The sequence below is a fragment of the Canis lupus genome, chromosome 8, assembly GCF_011100685.1.
Source record: "Canis lupus familiaris isolate Mischka breed German Shepherd chromosome 8, alternate assembly UU_Cfam_GSD_1.0, whole genome shotgun sequence".
NCBI lineage: Eukaryota > Metazoa > Chordata > Mammalia > Carnivora > Canidae > Canis > Canis lupus.
This window is the reverse complement of record NC_049229.1, coordinates 68,248,905-68,269,302: the sequence shown is the minus strand read 5'-3', so window position 1 is coordinate 68,269,302 and position 20,398 is coordinate 68,248,905. Positions and strand designations below refer to the sequence as shown.

Below are 20,398 nucleotides of genomic sequence, written 5' to 3'. Positions count from 1 at the left end.
GCTGTGCTTTTGGGACTGAAATAGAGTCAGGGCTCGGGTGACTGAGTGCTGAGTGGAAGGGGAGACCAAAGGGGCAAGAAATTCTTTCACACATTAATGATGATCAGCAAACAGACCAAATGCCCCTCATTCTAAGCAAAGTCCCCTGCCTCCAATTTGAAGAGAATTGAGGTGTCCTGTGACCTTAGCTTCCCTGGCTTCTGTCCGCCCCTCTCCTGGTTTTCTCTTACCTACACCCTTCCTCTTTGTGTTCACTCTTCTGCCTTGTCTAGACTGCCCCTGTCCCCTTGCCTACATTAATTTATACCGCCCCCATGTCTATTCTGTTGCTTCTCCCTCACCCCATGCATCATCTTCTGATTTTCCTGCAAATATGTTCATTTCCTTTTTCCTAAGAGGCAGAAGGTCACTAGCATGTGCTGAGTGCCTGGATCCGCAGTGAAGATGTCATGGAGCAGAGGCACAGCTGAACCTTGGTGAGCCAGCAGTGAGCCAGAAATAATACGTGGTTGTTCTAAGCCACTGTGATTTCAGAGATGTTTGTTACTACCGCAGATCCAGCCTGTCCTGATGGGTACCGTATGTCTGTGCTTCTGTGAATTGTTTGGAGAAGTTAGGCCTGGCCCACGTTTGTTTGTTCCTTTGAGGCTTAAAACAACACACGTTTATTAGCTCAGTTTACAGAGCAGGAATCTGGGTGTGGCCTAGTCAGGCCCTCTGTTTCAGGGTCTCCCATAGGTCGTGGTCCCATCGGGAGGCTCAGCTCCAAAAGCTGCTTCCAAGCCCACTCACGTGACTGATGGCAAGTGTCCTTTCCCAGACCCTCAGTTTCTTGCTGGCAGTTGGCCGGAGGCTTGCCTTATCAGACCCTTAGTCTTTATGAGATTCTTGAACTTCACCGGCCCCCTCCCCCTCATTCTCTGCTTCTTGCCTGTTCAGAGACCTCACTCACACGCCTGTCCTCCACGAGTCCTGGCCCGATCTCTCTTTCCAACGTCTTCATCCTCTTCTCTGTAATTCCAGCGCGTGTCGTTTATTCTGGTGCGACGCGTCATATTTTACCCATCTGGACTGCCTGTGATGACAGCTCCATGTGAGTAGGGAGCACATCTTACTGTTCTTCTCCACAATGCCTTATATTTAGCAGACAGGAATGTTCTATGAACCAATGGATAAAGCTTTGCTAGAATGCATGGAAGATGCAGAAATATGCTTTAGCAACTCTGGGGTGAAAGTGTACTGCTTTTGTGACTTTACTCCTTCATAGCTACTTCATTTTGACAACTTCTCTGAAATTGATCAAAACTTTTTTTTTAAAGTTTCCTAATACTTGCCCCTTTCCACATTTTTGCAAATATATTTTATCCTGTAGACACAGAACATCACGGTCAATACTACATTTATTGCATTATGTCCTGTTTTTTTGTGGACATAAATTTTAAGAATGGTAAGGAGGCTAAAAGACGTGATTAATTTGGCTATCCTTATAATGGGTGCTTTATTTCCACCAAAAATGTCAGTGGGCATTTTCAAATGAAATGGGGAAGTTGTCTGTCTCTCTGAAGGATGTTTTCCTTGTCAGCATCATGTGCTAGTAGGTTACTGGGAGTAAGTTGAAGTACTTGGCTTTATTTTTCAAAGTAAAAGGTTAATTTGCAAAATAACCACAACTTGAGAGAAGTTAGCCATAGCAGCAGCAGCAGCAGCAGTAGTAGTAATTATAATAATAACAGGAGGGAGATAGATAAGTGCCCAGGACATTCCAGTCTGCTCACCAAGCTCCTAGGATTGACCACACTTCAGAACCAGCTGCTCAAAACCAGCTTGTCACCACCTACTGCTGACTGCACCCCACCTGCTACAGGAGGAGGCATGGGTGCAGCACTGGAGCATGTCGTGGGCAAGGCCGCAAGGTGGAGCACGTCAAAATGAAAATCACGGCATCTGCTCACTGTGATGGAGCAAGGCTTTCAGTGGGCACGAGGAGACTGGTCTGACCCTGGGATCACGGCTGGGAGCTGCCTTTCCTAATCTCACAGGACTGCTTGTGTACTAAGTCAAATGTGCTTCCCCCTCAAGATGCCCTCTACCCCTCCTTTTTTTTTTTTAAAAAAAAAAAGAGCTAATTTCAAAAGAACTCTCTGCGTTTGGTCAGTAATCACTACAAGATGGGAAGTTTCCCATTTTTTCTCCAAACTCATGGGGAAAACACGAAGCAGGAAGAGTGATCCTGGACTCGGTCCATATTTGTGAGCTCCTTGTGTTTGACAGGTTCAGTGGGAGAGCCCATTAAACTCACTGCCAATTAGACCACTTCTGCCCATCTCTGGCACCCCCCATCCACCAGGCAGGAAGCCACGTAGAGGGTGGAAACCAGAACTGTCTTGCTCACTGTGTCCCATTTCCTGGCACATCATCTCCCCCATGGGCACTCCATAAATATTCGGTGAGTGAGTGGCAGGAAGCAATGCACAGAGCAACAAAAGAGCAGTTTCATAAGGTGCAGAATCGGGTGCTAGGTGGTATTTTTTAGACAGGGTGTGTTAGAATTTCAGAGATCAGGAGGTCATATATATGAAGGTTTGAAGAGGAAGGACCTTAAGCTGTCTTAGGGTTACTGAATCAGTGGAAGGGGTAAATTATCCTAACTGGGAAAGTAATATCAAATATTAGTTGTGAAAATACAGGGGACTGTTGAGCAACATGTTCGAACTGTGTGGGTCCACTTATATGTGGATCTTTTTTCAGTAAATACACCCCAGTGCTGTCAACATATTTTCTCTTTCTTTCTTAGGACTTTCTTCATAACCTCTTCTTTTCCCAAGCTTCCCCTACTGTGAGAACAGAGTGTATAATACATACAATATACGTGCTCATTGGCTATGTCATCAGTAAGGCTCCTGGTCAGCAGTAGGCTATTAGTAGTTAAGTTTGGAAGGAGTCAAAAGTTATATGTGAATTTTCGATTATGTGAGAGGGTTGGCACCCTAATTCTGTGTTGTTCAAGGGGGCAGCTGTGGTTATTTTCTACATCAGGTTTTATCGAGTATAAAGTATAGGTTACTTACAGATTTTGCAACTTTTTTTAGAAATTAAAGGATGAGTAGAAAAAACAGTGGTCATTTTGCCAAGCAGGGAGTCTTAACTGACAAAGCTAATGATCTAGAAAAACCTATGTTGGAAAATGTCACTTTATTATATGTGTCTGGAAGGGCAGATGGGAAAACAGATTTTTTTCTTTTTGCAGTAGATTCATTAAGTGTTTGGGAAGAGGCTCTCTTCCACACCTTCCCCAGCCTGCGTAGTTTGAGACTAAATCTGAGCTCCCCTTGCCTCCTGTCTCTCAGGGAAGAGGCGGCTGCTGCTCTTTACTTACAGACCCGGGTCCTTCTGCAGGCCTGTGGCAGGGCGTCTGCTAGCGCCACCCAGGAGTCCAAGGGCCCCCTTGCCACCCGCCTGGAGAAGGTCAAAGCTGTGGAAGAGAGAAACGAATAACCAGTGCTACTTCCTGCATGCCCAGAAGCCTTGGACACTTGCCCCAGGTCGTCCGTGTGCAGCCTGGGGGCCGGGGCTGGGGCCTTGTGCTATGTGGTGTGCGTGCCCCTGGCACAGGCCCTGCTGGCCACTGCACACTTTGGAAAGGCAGTCTGCTTGCAACTGGTCATGCCAACCCAGCGGTGGAACGTCACTCCGTGTGGGGACACAACGGTTAACCATCCACACGGAAGTCATTTCTGGTCTGGTTGCTTTTTGTCTGCTGCAGTTTGATTTAAAAAATGTGGCACGTCCTTAGAGGAAACCTTGCCTTGCCATGGATGTGACCCGTCATACCTCCCTGTGGGCGACTTACTCTGACCTCCCCGGTGGGCACCCCAAAGTGCTCCCCAGTTTTTCCCAGCCTGCTTCCCCACATAGGTGCTAGTCCCCACTGCCCAGCTCCCTGCTCCCAAGGGTTCTTCAGACCCATGCAGCCTGGGTCCTCTCCACTGCCCTGCAGTGACATATCCTCTAGTGGTTCTCGGACCACCGGTCACCCATTCCCCTGTCTGTCCTCACTGCCTGGTCTTCTTGCGTCCTTCAAGTCACAGGACTCTGCGTTAGGAGTTAGATCCTCTTTTCAAAACCCCATTCTAAAATCTCTTCTCACTTGTGACTATAATCAAATATCATCTTGTATCAAAAGATGACTTAAGTCCATATATTGGATTTCTTGCTCTCTTTTCCAAGTGAAAAATTTAATATCTGTTTTATAGGTAGTGCTGATTAAACTGTTCCATTGAAAATTTGGGTCCAGAAACTGCTCCAACAAAATAGCACTTTTCTTAGAATGTGAGATTGTGTTTCCTCTGAAAAAAATAAGAGTGAAATCCATTACAAAACTGTTAATCAGTAAAGCATTTAAGAAAATATGAGGCAAATCATAATTTTTATGGAGAAGGAAGCAGTCAGGCCTTTTCTGTCTGGTACTGCTTGGCTCTGCTCGGCTCTGCTGGGCTCTCGCTGGGCTTTCCTCCTGAGACAGGAGCCTGGCAAGCTCGGGGCGGTCCTCTCTTGGCCTGGCCTGGCCCTTCGCTTTATCCCTTCATTCCCCACGCAGTCTAAGGGTAAATCTAACTCTCGTATTACTTCAAAGAAGAGTTTATCTTGATGACATCTTTTTGTTCCCTAAGAAATGTTAATACTGATAGAGAAACAGCCAGTAAGTACTGATGACATTTTGGTGCCTGCTCTTTTTTTTTTTTTTTTTTTTTTTTGTACAACAGTGCTTGTAGGTTTTGGTACCTATTTTGGACTCTTAATGAAACAAAAGAGGAAGTTTGTGGGTTTTTTGGTTGTTTTTTTTTTTTAATCAACTAAAGATGAATACAAGATCTTTTTGCTTCTCAGCTACTCTATCCAAAGTCATGGACATTTGAAATTACATGTGGGTAGTCAAGTCAGTGTCTTGACTGAGTGTAATAATGTTCTATTTTGATTCTAATAAATATGCCCTTATAATTCAGTTCATTGCAGTTTTATTGGTGATATTTTTACCAGTAAGGTTAAAAATCTTGTTTTATTTATCATATTTCAGGGTAATACTTTTGAAAGTTCTCTTTTCAAGATGCAAAAGTTATTAAGACTTTTCTGAGCTATACTTTTTATCAGGAACTCTATATGATAACAGAAGTTCAGTGATCTCTACACCTCTCCTCCCTTGGTTAGAACTTTTGTTTTTGTTTTTGAAAGAGTGTATGTGTGCACATGAGAGAGAGGAGGAGAGAGAGAGAAGCAGGAGCAGGGGGTGGGGAAGAGGGAGAGGGATAAGCAGACTCCCTGCTGAGCAGGGAGCCCAATATGGGGCTTGATCCCAGGACCCTGAGATCATGACCTGAGCCCAAGGCAGATGCTTAACGGATGGAGCCACCAACAGTTGGTTGGAACTTTTGTAATTTGCTGTCCCAACAGTGACCCAGGAAAATAGTGTTGGGACAGAGCATTCACAACTGACATGTCCACAGATTCTCTGTGGATAGAAGTGGCTACAGGGACCTGGGAATGCTCAGTTCACCTTGGAGCTGGGTTTTCAGATATACATCCCCACTCACCTCCTGTGACCAGAAGGCACCTTTGCCCTAGATTGTGTTGAGTTGGGATTGACCAAAGTAAACTCATGACAGCTGGTGACAGTATGTATGATGTTTGGACTCCTGTGGTATACCTGAGAACATGGATGTTTCACAGGTTCTCTGAATTGTGGGGAGGAATCAATCAATCATCATTAGGATTGATTGATTCCATCAGAATTTGGCCCATCTTTATCAGAACTCTGCTTCCATAGTGTACTCGTAGAGTTCATTTCTCCTAGCTACTTACAGACTTCTTCAGTTTCCTGTAGGCTTAAAGGCAGAGAACAGTTAAGAGGCCAAGGTTCATTTCCCTAACAACTATGATAACTAAGAGAGTTGAAAGTAGCCAAAAAGTTAATGTCGTTTAGGAACTTGGAGATAGTACAGGTTTAATGATTGATAAACCTGTGGGGTGTTTTAGAGGCTGTTCAGAGTTATCATGAAAATGATAGGAATTCCAGATAATGGAATATTGGAAGTGATTGGAACACTAATGTGGCATAATTCTAGTGAAGAGAATACTGGAAAGAAATTCCAAATAATATCCTGAGGTTTTGAAATATAATGAGGAGAAAGGGAGCATACATATCATGTATTTGATATGCATGTGGTTTCTGGGGCCAGCATTCTTCTTGTCCAGCATGCAGGGAATTGGGCCAGATGATCTCTAAGTTACTGTCTAGGTCTGAGATTTTATGACAGTGGATACTTTTAACTAAATATGGTATCTTTTCTGGTGGTAGGGAAGTGATAGATTCACAGTTTTAGTCTGGCTAATGTTGCCTGCATCTAAGCTTTATAATGTCCTTTAAAATATTTCTGCTGTATTTTATTTTTATTTTATTGAAGTGTAGTTGACATACAATATTACTTGTTTCAGGTGTACAGCATTGTGATTCTACATTTATGCACATTACAAAATGATCACCACGATAAACCTAGCTACCGTCCATTACCATACAAAGTTATTATAGTATTATTAACTATACTCTCTGAGCTGTACATTGCATCCTTGAGTCTTATTTATTCTATAACTGGAAGTTTATACCTTTTAATCCCCTTCCCCTATTTCACCTATCCCCACCCCTCTCCCCTCTGGCAATCACCAGATTGTTCTCTGTATATATGGGTCTGTTTCTATTTGTTTCAGTTTTGGATTCCACCTACCTAGAGACCACATATGTCTCTCTCTGACTCATTTCACTTAATATTGTCTAGGTCCATCCATACTGTTGTAAATGGCAAGATTTCGTTCTTTTTATGGCTGCATAATATTCTATATATATAATAATTAAAATGTTATGTATTATACCGAAAGGTATAGCATATAATATGTAATCATGTCATTTATAATTAATGTGTTATGTATTGTACACATACATACACACCTCCTCTTTATCCACTTATCTACTGATGGACACTTAGGTTACTTCCATATCTTGGCTATTGTAAATAACGTTCCACTTTCCCCACATCCTCGTCAACACCTGTTGTTTTCTGTGTTGTTGATTTTGGCCATTTTGACAGGTGTGAAGTGGTATCTCATTGTGGTTTTAATTTGTATTTCCCTAGTGATGAGTGATGTTGAGCATCTTTTCATGTGTCTGTTGGCCATCTGTATGATTTCAGAAACTGTGTATTCAGGTTCTCTGCCCATTTTTTAATTGGATTGTTTGCCTTTTTTTTTGATATTGAGTTGTATGAATTCTTTATATAGTTTAGATATTAACTCATTATTAGGTTATGTGAGTTCTTTATATTTGAGGTATTAACTCCTTATTGGTTATGTCATTTGCAAGTATCTTCTCCCACTCAGGAAGTTGCCTTTTTATTTTGTTAATGGTTTCCTTCACTGTATAAAAGTGTTTTAGTTTTATATAGTCCCATTTTGTTTATTTTTGCTTTTATTGCCCTTGCTTGAGGAGACAGATCCAAAAAAATGTTGCTCAGACCATTAGTCCAAGAGCTTTTTGCCTGTGTTTATTTTTCTAGCAGTTTGATGGTTTCTGCTAAGTCTTTAATCCATTTAAGTTTATTGTTGCATGCGGTGTAGAAAAGCGGTCCAGTTTCATTCTTTTGCATGCAGTTGTGTAGTTTTCCCAGCATCATTTATGGAAGAGATTCTCTCCCTGTTATATATTCCTGTCCCTGTAAAGATTGACCATAGAAGTGTGGATTTATTTTTGGACTCTATATTCTGTTCTTTTGGTCTTTGTGTCTGTTTTTGTGCCCATTACCATACTGTTTTGATAACTATGGCTTTGTAGTATATTTTGAAGTTTGTGGATGGTGATGCCTCTAGCTTTGTTCTTGCTTCTTAAGATTTCTTTGGCTATTTGGGGTCTTCTGTGGTTCCATACAAATTTTAAAATTATTTGCTCTAGATCTGTGAAGAAAGCTGTTGGTGTTTGGTACAGATAGCATCAAAATTGTAGATTGCTTTGGGTAATGTGGACATTTTTTTTTTAAGATTTTATTTATTTATTTATTTATTTATTTATTTATTTATTTATTTATTTATTTATTTGTGGGGGGTGGGGGCAGAGACACAGGCAGAGGGAGAAGCAGGCTCCATGCAGGGAGTCCAACATGGGACTCAATCCTGGGTCTCCAGGATCATACCCCGGGCTGCAGGTGGCACTAAACTGCTGCACCACTGGGGCTGCCCTAATGTGGACATTTTAACAGTATTAATTATTCCAATTAATAAGCATGGTGTATCTTTCCATTTATTTGCATCATCTTTAATTGTTTTCATCCATGTTTATAATTTTCAGAGAATGTGTTTTTCACCTCCTCAGTTAAATTTATTCTTAGGTATTTTATTCTTTTTGATACAATTATAAATGGAATTGTTTTCTTAATTTCTCTTTCTGATAATTTAGTATTAGAATATGGAAATGCAACAGATTTATGTATAATTAATTCAAGTGTATTATTTGTATCCTACAACTGTATTGAGTTCATTTATTACTACTAATAGGTTTTTGGTGGAGTTTTATGTTTTGACCTCATTCTGTGTACATATTATTATTTTGTGTATCCTCTGATGAATTATTGTAGGTCTAGATGATTTTACTTCTTTTTTAACCTTCATACTAGCTGTGTGCTATATATATGTTTACCATTGAGTTTTTTTCTTTTATAATTTTTAAATTTCTAGTTACGGCCTTTCCTTTCTGTTTAAAGAAATCCCTTTAGGGAGTAGTTGAGCATCTGCCTTCAGCTTGGGTTGTGATACCGGGGTCCTGGGATCGGGCCTGTATCAGGCTCCCCGCTGGGAGCCTGCTTTTCCTCTGCCTGTGTCTCTGCCTCTGTCTCTCATGAATAAATAAATAACATCTTTAAAAAAAAAAAATAAAGCCTTTTAACATTTCTTATAAAGCCGGTTTGGTGGTGATAATGAACTCCTTTAGCTTTTGCTTGTCTGTGAAACTCCTTATCTTTCATTCTGAGTGATAACTTTGCTGGGTAGAGTATTCTTGATTCTAAGTTTTGGCCTTTTAGGACCTTGAGTATATTGTGCTCCTCCCTTCTGGCCTGTAAAGTTTCTGCTGAAAACTCATGTCACAGTCTTAGGCGGGAGCTCCCTTGTACAAAACTAGTTGTTTATTTCCTGCTGCTTTTAAGATTCTCTAACTGTTGAAACTTTAATTATAATGTGTCTTGGTGTGGGTCTCTTTGGTTCATCTTACTTGGAACTTTCTGTGCCTCCTAGATCTAATATGTGTTTCTTCAGCAGGTTAGAGATGTTTTCAGCCATTATTTCTTCAAATAGGTTTTCTATCCATCTCTCTTTTTCTTCTCCTTCAGGGAGCCTTATGATGTGAATATTAGTGCACTTGATGCTGTCTCAGAGGTCCCTTAAACGATCCTCAGTTTTACGTTTTTTTCCTTTTTGCTGTTTGAGTTGGATGATTTCTGCTTTTTGCTGCTTGAGTTGGGTGATTTCCACTACCATGTCTTCCAGATTGCTGTTCTGTTCTGCATCCTCTGATCTGCATTTGGTTCCTTGTAGTGTATTTTCCACCTTAGTTACTGTATTCTTCAGCTCTGGTTCCTTTTTATATTTTTATCTCTTTGTTGAAATTCTCACTGTGTTCATCCACTTTTCTCTTAAGTTCAGTGAGCATCTTCGTGACCATTGCTCTGAATTCTTCATCTGGTAGATTGCTTAACTCTGTTTCATTCAGTTCTTTTCCTAAGGTTTTGTCTTATTTTATTTAGAACATATTCCACTGTCCCCTCATTTTGCCTCTCTGTTTTTTTTTTTTTTTTTTAACATTTTATTTATTTATTCATGAGACACCCAGAGAGAGAAAGAGAGGCAGAGACACAGGCAGAGGGAGAAGCAGACTCCATGCAGGGAGCCCGATCCCAGGTCTCCAGGATCATACTCTGGGCTGAAGGCAGGCACTAAACCGCTAAGCCACCCAGGGATCCCTTACCTCTCTGTTTCTGTGTATTAGGTAGATGAGTTATGTCTCCTAGCTTTGAAGGAGTCACTGTATGCAGAAGGTGTCCTGTGGGACCGGGTAGCACAAACCACCCGGCTCACCCAAGCCAAGTGTTCCAGGGGTGACCCCTGTGTGGGCTGCCTGCACCCTGCTGTTGTGGCTGGATGGCAGTTGGTACACACCCCCTGTATGTGGGGTGGGCCTCTGGTATGGCTGGATGCAAGGTCCTGGCTGCGACTGTTGTAACCATCCTAGTGTGTGGAGCTAGATCCCCAGAGCAGGGGTTACTTGGGAGGGCCTTAGGTGTTGGCCTGCGGGGGTGGGGGTGGGGGTGGGGATGTGGAGGGCTGGGTTTATGCTGAATTTTAGGTTTGTTTATTTATTTAATCTCTACACACAGTGTGGGCCTTGAACTCAATCCTGAGATCAAGAGTCATATGCTCTTCTGACTAAGCCAGACCCATGGTCCAATATGCTGAATTTTATTTTACATTTTTAAATTAAAAAAAAAAATTTTAAAAGATTTTATTTATTTATTTGAGAGAGGGACTGCATGCATACACGAGAGAGAGCACAAGCAGGGGGAGGGGCCAAGGGAGAAGGAGAGGCCAACTCCCCACTGAGCAGGGAGCATGATGCAGGGCTTGATCCCAGGACCCTGAGATCATGACCTGAGCCCAAGGCAGATGCTTAACCAACTGAACCACCCAGCTGCCCCAATATGCTGAATTTTAAATGAAAATAATATTTACTAAGCTTTTTTCTAGAATTTTGTCAAGAAAAAATGTATTTACTATACCAGAACATATGCTTTATTTTTAAAAATAGGACAACTGATTGTCCTTTGCCTTAAAGTAACCTCCAAAAACCAGTGGCCTAAGTCATTCTCCCAGCACCACACTTAATTACTGGGTAGCCTTGGACATACTGTTACCTTCTTTGCCTGTCAGCTATGGCATTGACAGAATGGGGCAGATAATAGTGCCTGTTTCATAGACATCGCCATGATTAAATTATAGTTGACCCTTGGACAATGTGGGGGTTAGGGGCACTGATCCCCCAGTCCTGTGCAGATCCACTTACAACTTTTGACTCCCCAGAAACTTAACTACCAATAACCAGCTGTTGAGCAGAAGCCTTATGGAAAACGTAAACAGTTTATGAGCACATATTTTGTATATGTATTATGTACTATATTCTTACCAAAAAAAAAAAAAAGTGAGCTAGAGAAAAAATGTTATTAAGGAAATCATAAGGAAGAGAAAATACATTTATAGGACTGGACTATAAAAAAAATCCATGTATAAGTGGACTTGCACAATGGACCTGCACAATTCAGACTGTTGTTCAAGGGTCAACTGTATGTAAATACATACAAAGTTCTCAAAAGAGCTCCTTGCACAGAGTGATTAGCAAATGGTCATCATTGACATCAACCTCCCCCCTCCCTCCTCTCTCTCTCTCTCTCCTGGAGATGCAGAGAGCTTTCCCATGTACCTAGCACGGTACTTCCTTTTCTAGGACAAGAGTTTATATGCATGCTCTGAATGTCAGTCACCCTATCAAGGAAATTGGCTTCACAGTGGTGGTCTTAATGCTCTCGTCTTACAAATGACTTGGGGCCTCTGATCATACGGAATTGATTAATTTAACCAGAGTCCAAAGTCTTGTATCCTGAATCTCTGAAATCTGAAATAGCTGAAATGAAAAGTAAGTTACTATGAAGCTGAGGACAAGTGATTCTAGCCTGCTTCCTTGCTGCAAATGTGTCCTTCTGAAACAGTAACAGCTTTTTAGCATTCTGTGTGTTGCCACTTTCATTAATGGTAGGTTTGAGGAGCTGCTAGTATACCTTATCAGTAAGTATTGATTATGTGGTAGAATTGTCTTCTTGTGGACCAGAGAAGTTTGATTATGATTCAGTTAATCGGCAGATTGAGCCATTTAGGTGGGGGAGTGTCAAGAGACAAAGGATTTTAGAACTTAAAAGAAGATAGAAGTTATTTGACCCCCTTTTCGGGTGGGAAAATGGAGGTATGGGGGCTGGGTGACATGAAATGACATGGGAGGGGACAGGCTCACCTTTTCAAAGGCTCAGGCTGCTGGATGAGGTGGAGTATGGTGGAGGGAAGTTTGGTACAGAGGACTGCCACGCTTGGTCCAGTTTGCTTCCCCGTGGATTCTTAGAGTAAAGTTTTCTCAAATAAATGTGTTTAAAGATAGATTGGGAAGAAAAAAAGAGAGAGAGAAAGAATATTCTCTGACCCCTAGATGCTGAGAGAACACCCTCCTTATAAGGGATGGAAGGTAGAAGAAAAGGAGAGGAAAGCTGTGTCTCTGGAAGCCTGTGGGAACGCCTCTCAGAAGAGGACACATGAAGTCCCTATTCCCTGGTCATTACTGCTCTGTGGCCAGATCACCTGGTCCCCTGTCCTGCCTCTCACCACCCATGGAGTTGTGGCAGTTTGGGAAGTTGTCGCCTCCTGTATCTTGCCTCTTGGTCAGGCTGTTAGGGAGCCATGGAGAGGAAATCTAACTCCACAAGACCACCTAGCAAAGGGCAGAGTGTTTCCTTCGCAGTTGAAGGAAGAAGAGTCCTTTGAATGAAGCACCACTCAAACTGTTGGGGATTCGCTGGTGGTCCAAACAAGTCCCTGCCTCACTGAGGTTCCCTACTGTGGGAGAGAGGCATGCATCAAATGTTCACACATGTGCACACACATGTGCACACACACTCTACAGGTGGCAGATTGGGGTCTACCTGGGAAGGAAGGGAATGGGGCACTGGCAGGAGGTAGGGCAGAGGACCCAGGATGGTTGGTGAGGGTGGCCCTGGAAGAGGGTCTGTACTGTAACCTCTCCTGTCTAGTGTTAAGTGACTCCTTGGACTGCCACGAGGCAAAACCCCCACTGGGCGTTCCCATGTCTCTGTCCACCTGTCACATGGCACCTGCCAGAGTGCCTTCTGTTTCAGATGATTAGTAAATAAAACATTTGTTGAATGAATGAATTTCTAGTCCTAACCTATTTTCACTTTTTTTTTTTCCTGAGTCAGTAAACATTTGGTGAATGGATATTTGGTTGGCAGTCAGAAAATGCTGATTGATCATGGCTATCTTTGATCATGGCTGTCTTTGGTTTATGGTTGATTGTCTATTTCAGGTTTTGCAATTGGTGACTCGTAAAGTTTTTGAGGAGGCATATCTTTCATAGTGTTTCAGCAAATTTCAATTTACTTTAAACTGATAGATTTCAGTGTCTTACAATGAAAAAATCAATTCTTCCATCTTAGAGTACTTTTGTAAATTTACTGAATGATGTTGATATTTCTCCACTCATTTTCTTAATTTTAACATTTTTATTATGAGATAATGTACATTTTTATAGAAAAATTAAATATATAAGTGAAAAGCAAATATTTTAAATTTAATGTGTATTGATGTATTTATTTGATCATATTGAGTCAATTCAAAGAACTTTATGTTGGAAAATGCCCTAAAGAGTTGGATGTAATCTGTGTTTAACAATAAAAATCTTAAAATTGATTTTTTTTCCCCTTAAGAGCCAAATACATGAACCACGCTTTGATTCTGATTTATGGTCATGAGAACGAAATTTTAGATTCAATAGATATTTTGCAGTTTGTCATTCTGTTAAACTGGGTTATGTCCACTTAGAAAATTCACAGCTGGTTGACCCATGAGGAGCGTGCTGCCCGTGTGGCCTCCACTTGGAGAGACACCTCCTCGTGTCGTGTAGAGCTCCCTTCTGCTAACACCCCCACCCCCACCACCGCTTTGTGTTTGCCTCTTTCTCTCCTGCTGTCCTCTCCTGTCCTGTCCATAGTCCACCTTTCTTCTCTTTGTTGCCCTTCTACCCTGTTCCTTCATTCAGATTCAGCTTCCTTCAGGGGAGACCCTTCTTTCCTTCTGACCACTCTCTGGCCCCTTTCCCTCTGTGGTTTCATGGAATTGCATCGAAGAGGGTCTCCCCTCCGTGTCAGGATGGGTGGGAGAGGCTGCCTTTTGCCTCTTTCTTTTCTCCTCGGTTTGTCCTGGGCCTAACATTTGCTGATACCCTGATCCACACTGGGCTTAGGGAGGCTGCCATGGGGCTGCTTTGTGGAGGAATCTCTCAGGTGGCGTTGAAAGCACCAAAGAGCTCTTGCTTCTGTGAGAAGGAGTCACAGTTCCCAAACGTATAATTGCATCCACCCACATAGTTCAGATTTGAGGTCTGTGATGGATTTTATCCTTGTAGAAGTAAGAGAAATGAAACCATCACTAGAGTTAGGTGTAACTACCTACAGCTAGTTAACCCTGCTGCCCCTTTTAATATACACTTAGGAAGTAAAGCCAAATACAATCTTAGTCATATTTTAGTTGGAAAATTTTAATTGCATGCTATTATGTTTTTTTATCAGAATAAACCAGATACAACTTCTAAATGCTGTATTTTGCTCCTCCTGATACTATAAAGCCATTAATAAGTCACTGAACTACCATATATATTTTTGAAATTAACAATTATATATTATAGCAGGCTATAAATTGTTTAAAATACTGTATTTAAAAGTCATTTTTATGAACTGAGGCACTCACTCTCTTTTTAGTATATTTAAATGCCTCCTTGAAGGTGATTATTAAATGTGTTCAACTTGATTTTCTCATAAACGTCTGTGTAGGTAGAGGTGAGTGTTCTTTAAAAAAAGTAAAGATCTGATTTTTATGTGTTTAGTGTTTGTCTTAGAGGCCATTTGCATGTTCTAATCCTTTTTTTTTTTCTTCTTAGAGGATTTTGAATCTTTCCTCAGGTTGAATACGTTCCTTCTGAGAATTATTTTAGGAAATGCCTCTCTCTCTGTATGTGGGAGCATTTATCTTTGGTTTATTTTAAAAATGCTTTCTGTTAGATGTTAAAAAGAAAACAAACTTGAAGTCAAATGCATTTCGTTTGCGTGCAGAGCGGTTGCAAAGCTGTTTCCCATACTAGATGTTTCTGAATTAGGAATTCACATAATAACGAAGTCTGCTTATTTTGGTTCTCCACAAAGGTTTGTTGTATGAGCTTAAAATAAGGCTGCAGCTGATCCGTATAACACATATTAACTGTTGATTTAGTTTAAGCGCACGTCTGTATCTCTCATTTCTGATCAACCCCAACAATCGGCATGCCGTGCAGCAGCCATCTTCCTTTATACTTTATTAAATCTCTGTCAATTATAAATATCAAGGTTCTACATTAATGTCAAGATAGTGCATCAAAAATTCATGGAATATGTGACTTTTTCCAAGGGTATTTAATACTTAATGCATTTGTGTCATTTTTCTTTCCAGAGATATTGACAGGTTTTATTAAGTGTTTGTTAGGGAGATTTCATTTTATCAAGGGACTATAAAGAGAAGCTGCGTGCTAAATCAATTTTTTAAAGCCAGAATATTGTTCATTTTTTCATCTTCAAACTCTTGTAATCCATAGGTTTTATTTGAATTTCCTCTCAGTTTATTTTTGTTTTATGTGAGTGATAGTTCAAGACAGAACTTTAATAAGGATCAAATATGCTGACTGTAGTGGTTTTTAATTTCCTTAAGCATCGCTACCAGACCCATGCAATATGGTAAATTCTTCAAAATGTCATACTTACATATTTAGCAATATTACTTCTTTTTATTGAAGCCAAACAAATGATTTTAGATATTAATCTTTCCCAAACACAGTGATTATTTTGTACTAGATACAATATTACTGTGTCTCATCTGGAATACCTCCTTTTGGCAGAAAAGGGAACGGAAGAGGACTTCACTGGGTTACCCCTTGGCATAAGGAAATGAGAATCTTCTTTTAAGAGTTAGCTCTTTAGGGCTTCAGGTCTGATGACAAGCTTCACCAACTGTTTATTTCTCCAACTTCAAATATTTATAATGTTCAAAAATCTGCAGAAAATCTGTGGCTAGCTTCTAACCCTATCTTCATGGGGGTAAGAGGTGAGGAGGGAGGTGGTGCTTTGTCGGACCCCAGACTTGCCCCTCTGGCCCCCCCTGCCCAGAAGACCCCATCAAGGCTATCTTTCTGACACTGGTGGATGGCCCTCCTCACCCATCCCAGGTGTATCCATTTCTCAGAAATGAGTCACAAAGAGGAAGCTTTCTGTTTTACTTTTTTATTTTTAAAGCATAAGTTAGGAATGTCGTCTCTTGGAGAAGATAGGCCACAATGAACAAAACCTTTATTGGATTTTGCTTTGTAAGGTGAGGAATGTTTAGTTATCCTGCCTTTAAAGAATGACCTTAAGGACTTTTCATCGAAGAATATTTGAGGAAGTTTCAAATAATTTCGGATTAATATTACAATTTTTGCAAGATGTATTTTTGAACCTTAACTTGGTCTTCAACAAAGGAAAAAGGCTTGATGTCAAAAAAATATATATCATTCTGTCCAGAGCTTCAGGAGTGTTTGAAAGAGGTATTTTTCTTGTTCTTGTTCATTTTCTCAAGGTATGTGAAAACCATTCTTTTCAAAACTAAATGTTTTTTACTTGCAAATCATTTTCGATATCTGCATCTTTCAAAATCCGTGTAAAACCATCGTGTGATACTTTTAAGAGAGAGGGTACGTATGGTTTTTTTGTTTGTTTTGGGAAGCCAAATTTTGCTTCAGTAGAGCTGAAACAGTAGCTATTCTAGATAAACCCGCATTTGGGTTTACCCTAAGTTGCTCTGCAGGCCTTACCCTGGGAAGGAATTCAGAACTCTGCGGCTCGAACCTGTTCTACCGTGAGGCCAGTAGGTGGCGGTAGTGCCACGGTGCTGAGAGCCCTGCTGAAATGGAAGGTATTTGCCTTTCTCCATAGTGTCAAATTAAATTTTGCTTCAGTATAACTGTTAAGTGCATGTGTTCTGTGGCAGAATAGCTTCTTATACCAGAATTATGTACAGTGGGCACACCCAAAATTTTAAGCATATAAGAACAACTATTTCTAACAGTTTCTACAAATATTACATAACCCTACAGCCAAAATGATTGTCACAATTAATCTGAAGAAAGCATTTGTGTGTGTGTGTTTTTCTTCCTGGGTTGTCTCTGCAACTTCATTAGGACTGTGAGCATGGACTTCTGTTTTCAGTAAGGTACATAAATAGGAAGGGAAACATTTTGGAGTTAATTCTCCATCTTTTTGGTCCTTGAGGAAGTTGCCTTGTTTGAGCAGAATCCATAGCTGTTTGAGGGTCCTGCAGTGTTGGAAGATCCTTGCTCCAGTCGCTTTGACATTTAGCATTCCAGTTTTGAAAATTTTCACCCTTTCTCTTATTCAGGAAGTCAGACTTTTTTTTTTTTTGGCAGAGAGTGAGGGTCAAATTCTTAATACCAGTGGGATCTAGTGTTGAAATTTACCAACTTTCAAAATACCGCAGTTTAAATGAATTAAGGCATTTTAAAATAGCAAAAACAGCAATGCTTCCCACCTCCCAGAGTTTGAAAAGCAATGGCTTAGGCACCATCCTATCCGGTCCACGGTGGAGGGGATGTGAGGTGTCACTGTATTATCAGTGAGAGGGTTTTCGGCAGCCAAGGTTCTTGCTACGGCGCTGCTTTTCTTTTTTCTTTTCTTTTCTTTTCTTTTCTTTTTTCTTTTCTTTTCTTTTAAGATTTTGTTTATTTATTCATCAGAGAGATAGAGAGAGAGAGAGAGAGAGAGAGGCAGAGACACAGGCAGAGGGAGAATAAGGCTCCAAGCAGGGAGCCTGACATGGGACTTGATCCTGGGTCTACAGGATCATACCCCGGGCTGCAGGCGGCGCTAAACCGCCACCCGGGCTGCCCCGCTATGGCACTACTTACTGGCACTTTGGTTCTGGGCTCAAAGGTGGGGGGGGGAACAGTTCTCATCTGCTGAATTTGTACTTTTATAAGAAAAGACCTGAACACTATTGTGGTTAAGTTTCATAATGGTAAATGAAAAGCGTCTTTACGACTCACAGAACATGGCCTTGCTTTTCATTCATTACAAAGGAGGGGGAAAGAAGCTTCATTCTCTGGGATTCTCACACCTTCTCTAAGGTTGACCAAAGCATGGGATTTTTTTTTTTTTTTTAAACAGAGATAGAAAATCCCAATCTGCCCCCAGCAGGTAGAAAATTCCTGTGGGCAAAATGTCCTTTTGTATATTGACTTGAAACATACCTTCTTTAATTTCATTTTTGTTACTGTAGCATTTCAAAATTGCACACATATAATTTTATATTTGACTTTTCTTCCAAAGGGTTAAACCTGGGCTAAGAATTAGAGGGGAAAGCAGGCACCTGGGAGCTAACACCCAATTGGCAGCCTTTTGTAATATATAATTTGCCTAAAATTGCGCACTGAGCACAAGCTTTTGTTTTCTAATTGATTTACGGTTTGAGCCACTTTTACCTCATCCCCTACTGTCCTGCGCGCGGTGCCAGCGAGTACATTACAGGGAGCGATGATAAATGGCCGTGCACTTGTGATGCTAATGCGTCAGGAGTACAAACTGCGGGCTGCACGGAGCTCCGTGCATTAACAGCGGTGCGGAGCCCGGACAGCGAGGTCTCACTGCGTCTCAGAGATGGCCGTTTGCTCATCTGGCCACTCACTGTTGTCTGTGTGTCAGACCAGAATTGAAACTGAAGATTAAAATTATGCTGTTACAGCTTTTCATTTCTCATCAGAGACAAAGTTTTTGAGCCCTCGAAAGGTCTAAGGTGGGGGTCATTGTGATGTTAGAATAGGAAAGGTGTAAAACCTTCTTGTAAGTGTGAAAGTGTGGACATCTTCACCAAGTGTTCTTTGGTCCAGGGGGAAAAATGTAGTCTGATTTAAATAGGCCAATCTCTATTTTATCTTTGTCTTATTTGTAAAATGTATGATTTCACAAAACTATTTTTCTTGATTTTCTGTACTTGAGCCACGTTTGCCACGTATATGATTCATTTGCACATAAGTTGATTTACATCCAAATGATTTAAGTCGGAGATAAATGAAAGAACCTTCAATTTATTAGAGTGCCTTTAATTGTTCCTTCTATCGATAGAAGGCGAGATTTGAAATGTATTCTTGAGAATGTGCAGCACTTTGTGGGGAGAATTCGAGGAAGGCCAGGGCAGACCCCTACTTGGGAGGCTCCTGGCTTCTGTTTGCACCAGATTCTCAGAGCGTGGGTGTGCCCACCTTTCGTAAAGTCAGTCCACCTTAAATTTTATTTTTGCGTGGTGTCTGTGGGTTCTGGTATCGAAATATGAAGAAGCAGATTTATGGCGGCTGCTGGGCACAACAAATTAAGTTGACAGTGATGTATGAGAGCATAATAGCATGATGATCCCTCAGTAGCGCGGCTGGACGCCTCCTGCTTCATTTGGCTCTTGTTAGGATCTGTTAGGAAGCTAAATAATGAAATTCTGCTGACTGATTTCTGTTTTCCCTTTTTCTCTTTTCACGTCTGCTTTCTGAAACTTCTAATTCCCAGACCCATCCTCATGCCAACAAACTGCCCTTGAAGGATGCTTTCACTTATGAGGACTACAGGTTGGTGTGGGGAGTGTGTGTGTGTGTGTGTGTGTGTGTGTGTGTGTGTTGGGGTGTGGCGGGGTGGGGGATGGATGTGTGTTTGCATCTTTGGTGTGTGTTGGGTATTGTGTGGCTTGGGGGTGGTTTCTGAGTGATTTGGGGATCTTGGAAGTGGGAAGTACTTCAGTAAGAAGTGACCTGCTGTGACCAGTTAAAGCCCCCAAACAGGTAGTTTGGCGGAAGTTATAATGGACAGCTGGGGTAAGGATCAGCATTTTAATAACCACACCAAAATTTCTTGCACCCTGTGGTGGTGGGGAATTAGCCGAGGTGGCCAGGTGATAGTGGAGATTCATGTGCAGTGGTCATGAGAATTTTTTCCCCTTTTTAAATAGATTATTTTAGTGTAAAGTGGGGACTTTTAAAAAAAATTAAATTCAATTAATTAACATATAGAGTATTATTAGTTTCAGAGGTAGAGTTCATTGATTTATCAGTTGCATACAACACCCAGGGCTCATCACATCGTGTGCCCTCCTTGATGTCCATCACCCAGTTACCCCATCCCTCCACCTGCTTCCCCTCCAGCAACCCTCAGTTTGTTTCCTATGATTGAGTCTCTTTAGTTTGTCTTCCTCTCTGATTTCGTCTTGTTTTATTTTTTCCCTCCCTCCCTCTGTGCTCCTCTGTTTTCTTAAATTCCACATATGAATGAAATCATGTGATAATTTTTAAACAAAAAGGTGTAATTGCACAACGTAATAAAAAATAGCAATGCCATATTTTGTCGAGTTCTTAGAGGGTTTC

The 20,398-nt window shown here is 41.1% G+C and overlaps 1 protein-coding gene across 4 annotated transcripts in view; it reads left to right on the top strand.

The window, feature by feature from the left end:
- SETD3 (SET domain containing 3, actin histidine methyltransferase) overlaps nt 1-20,398 on the top strand; it is a 79,603-nt gene that overhangs the window by 43,025 nt on the left and 16,180 nt on the right. For 3 of the 4 annotated variants that reach the window (XM_038545692.1, XM_038545694.1, XM_038545693.1), the window contains exons 7-8: nt 16,789-16,896; nt 19,551-19,609. In XM_038545692.1, coding sequence (XP_038401620.1) covers nt 16,789-16,896; nt 19,551-19,609 — 167 coding nt within the window. The remainder of the gene's footprint in view (nt 1-16,788; nt 16,897-19,550; nt 19,610-20,398) is intronic. The other variant, XM_038545695.1, reaches the window with a different exon arrangement.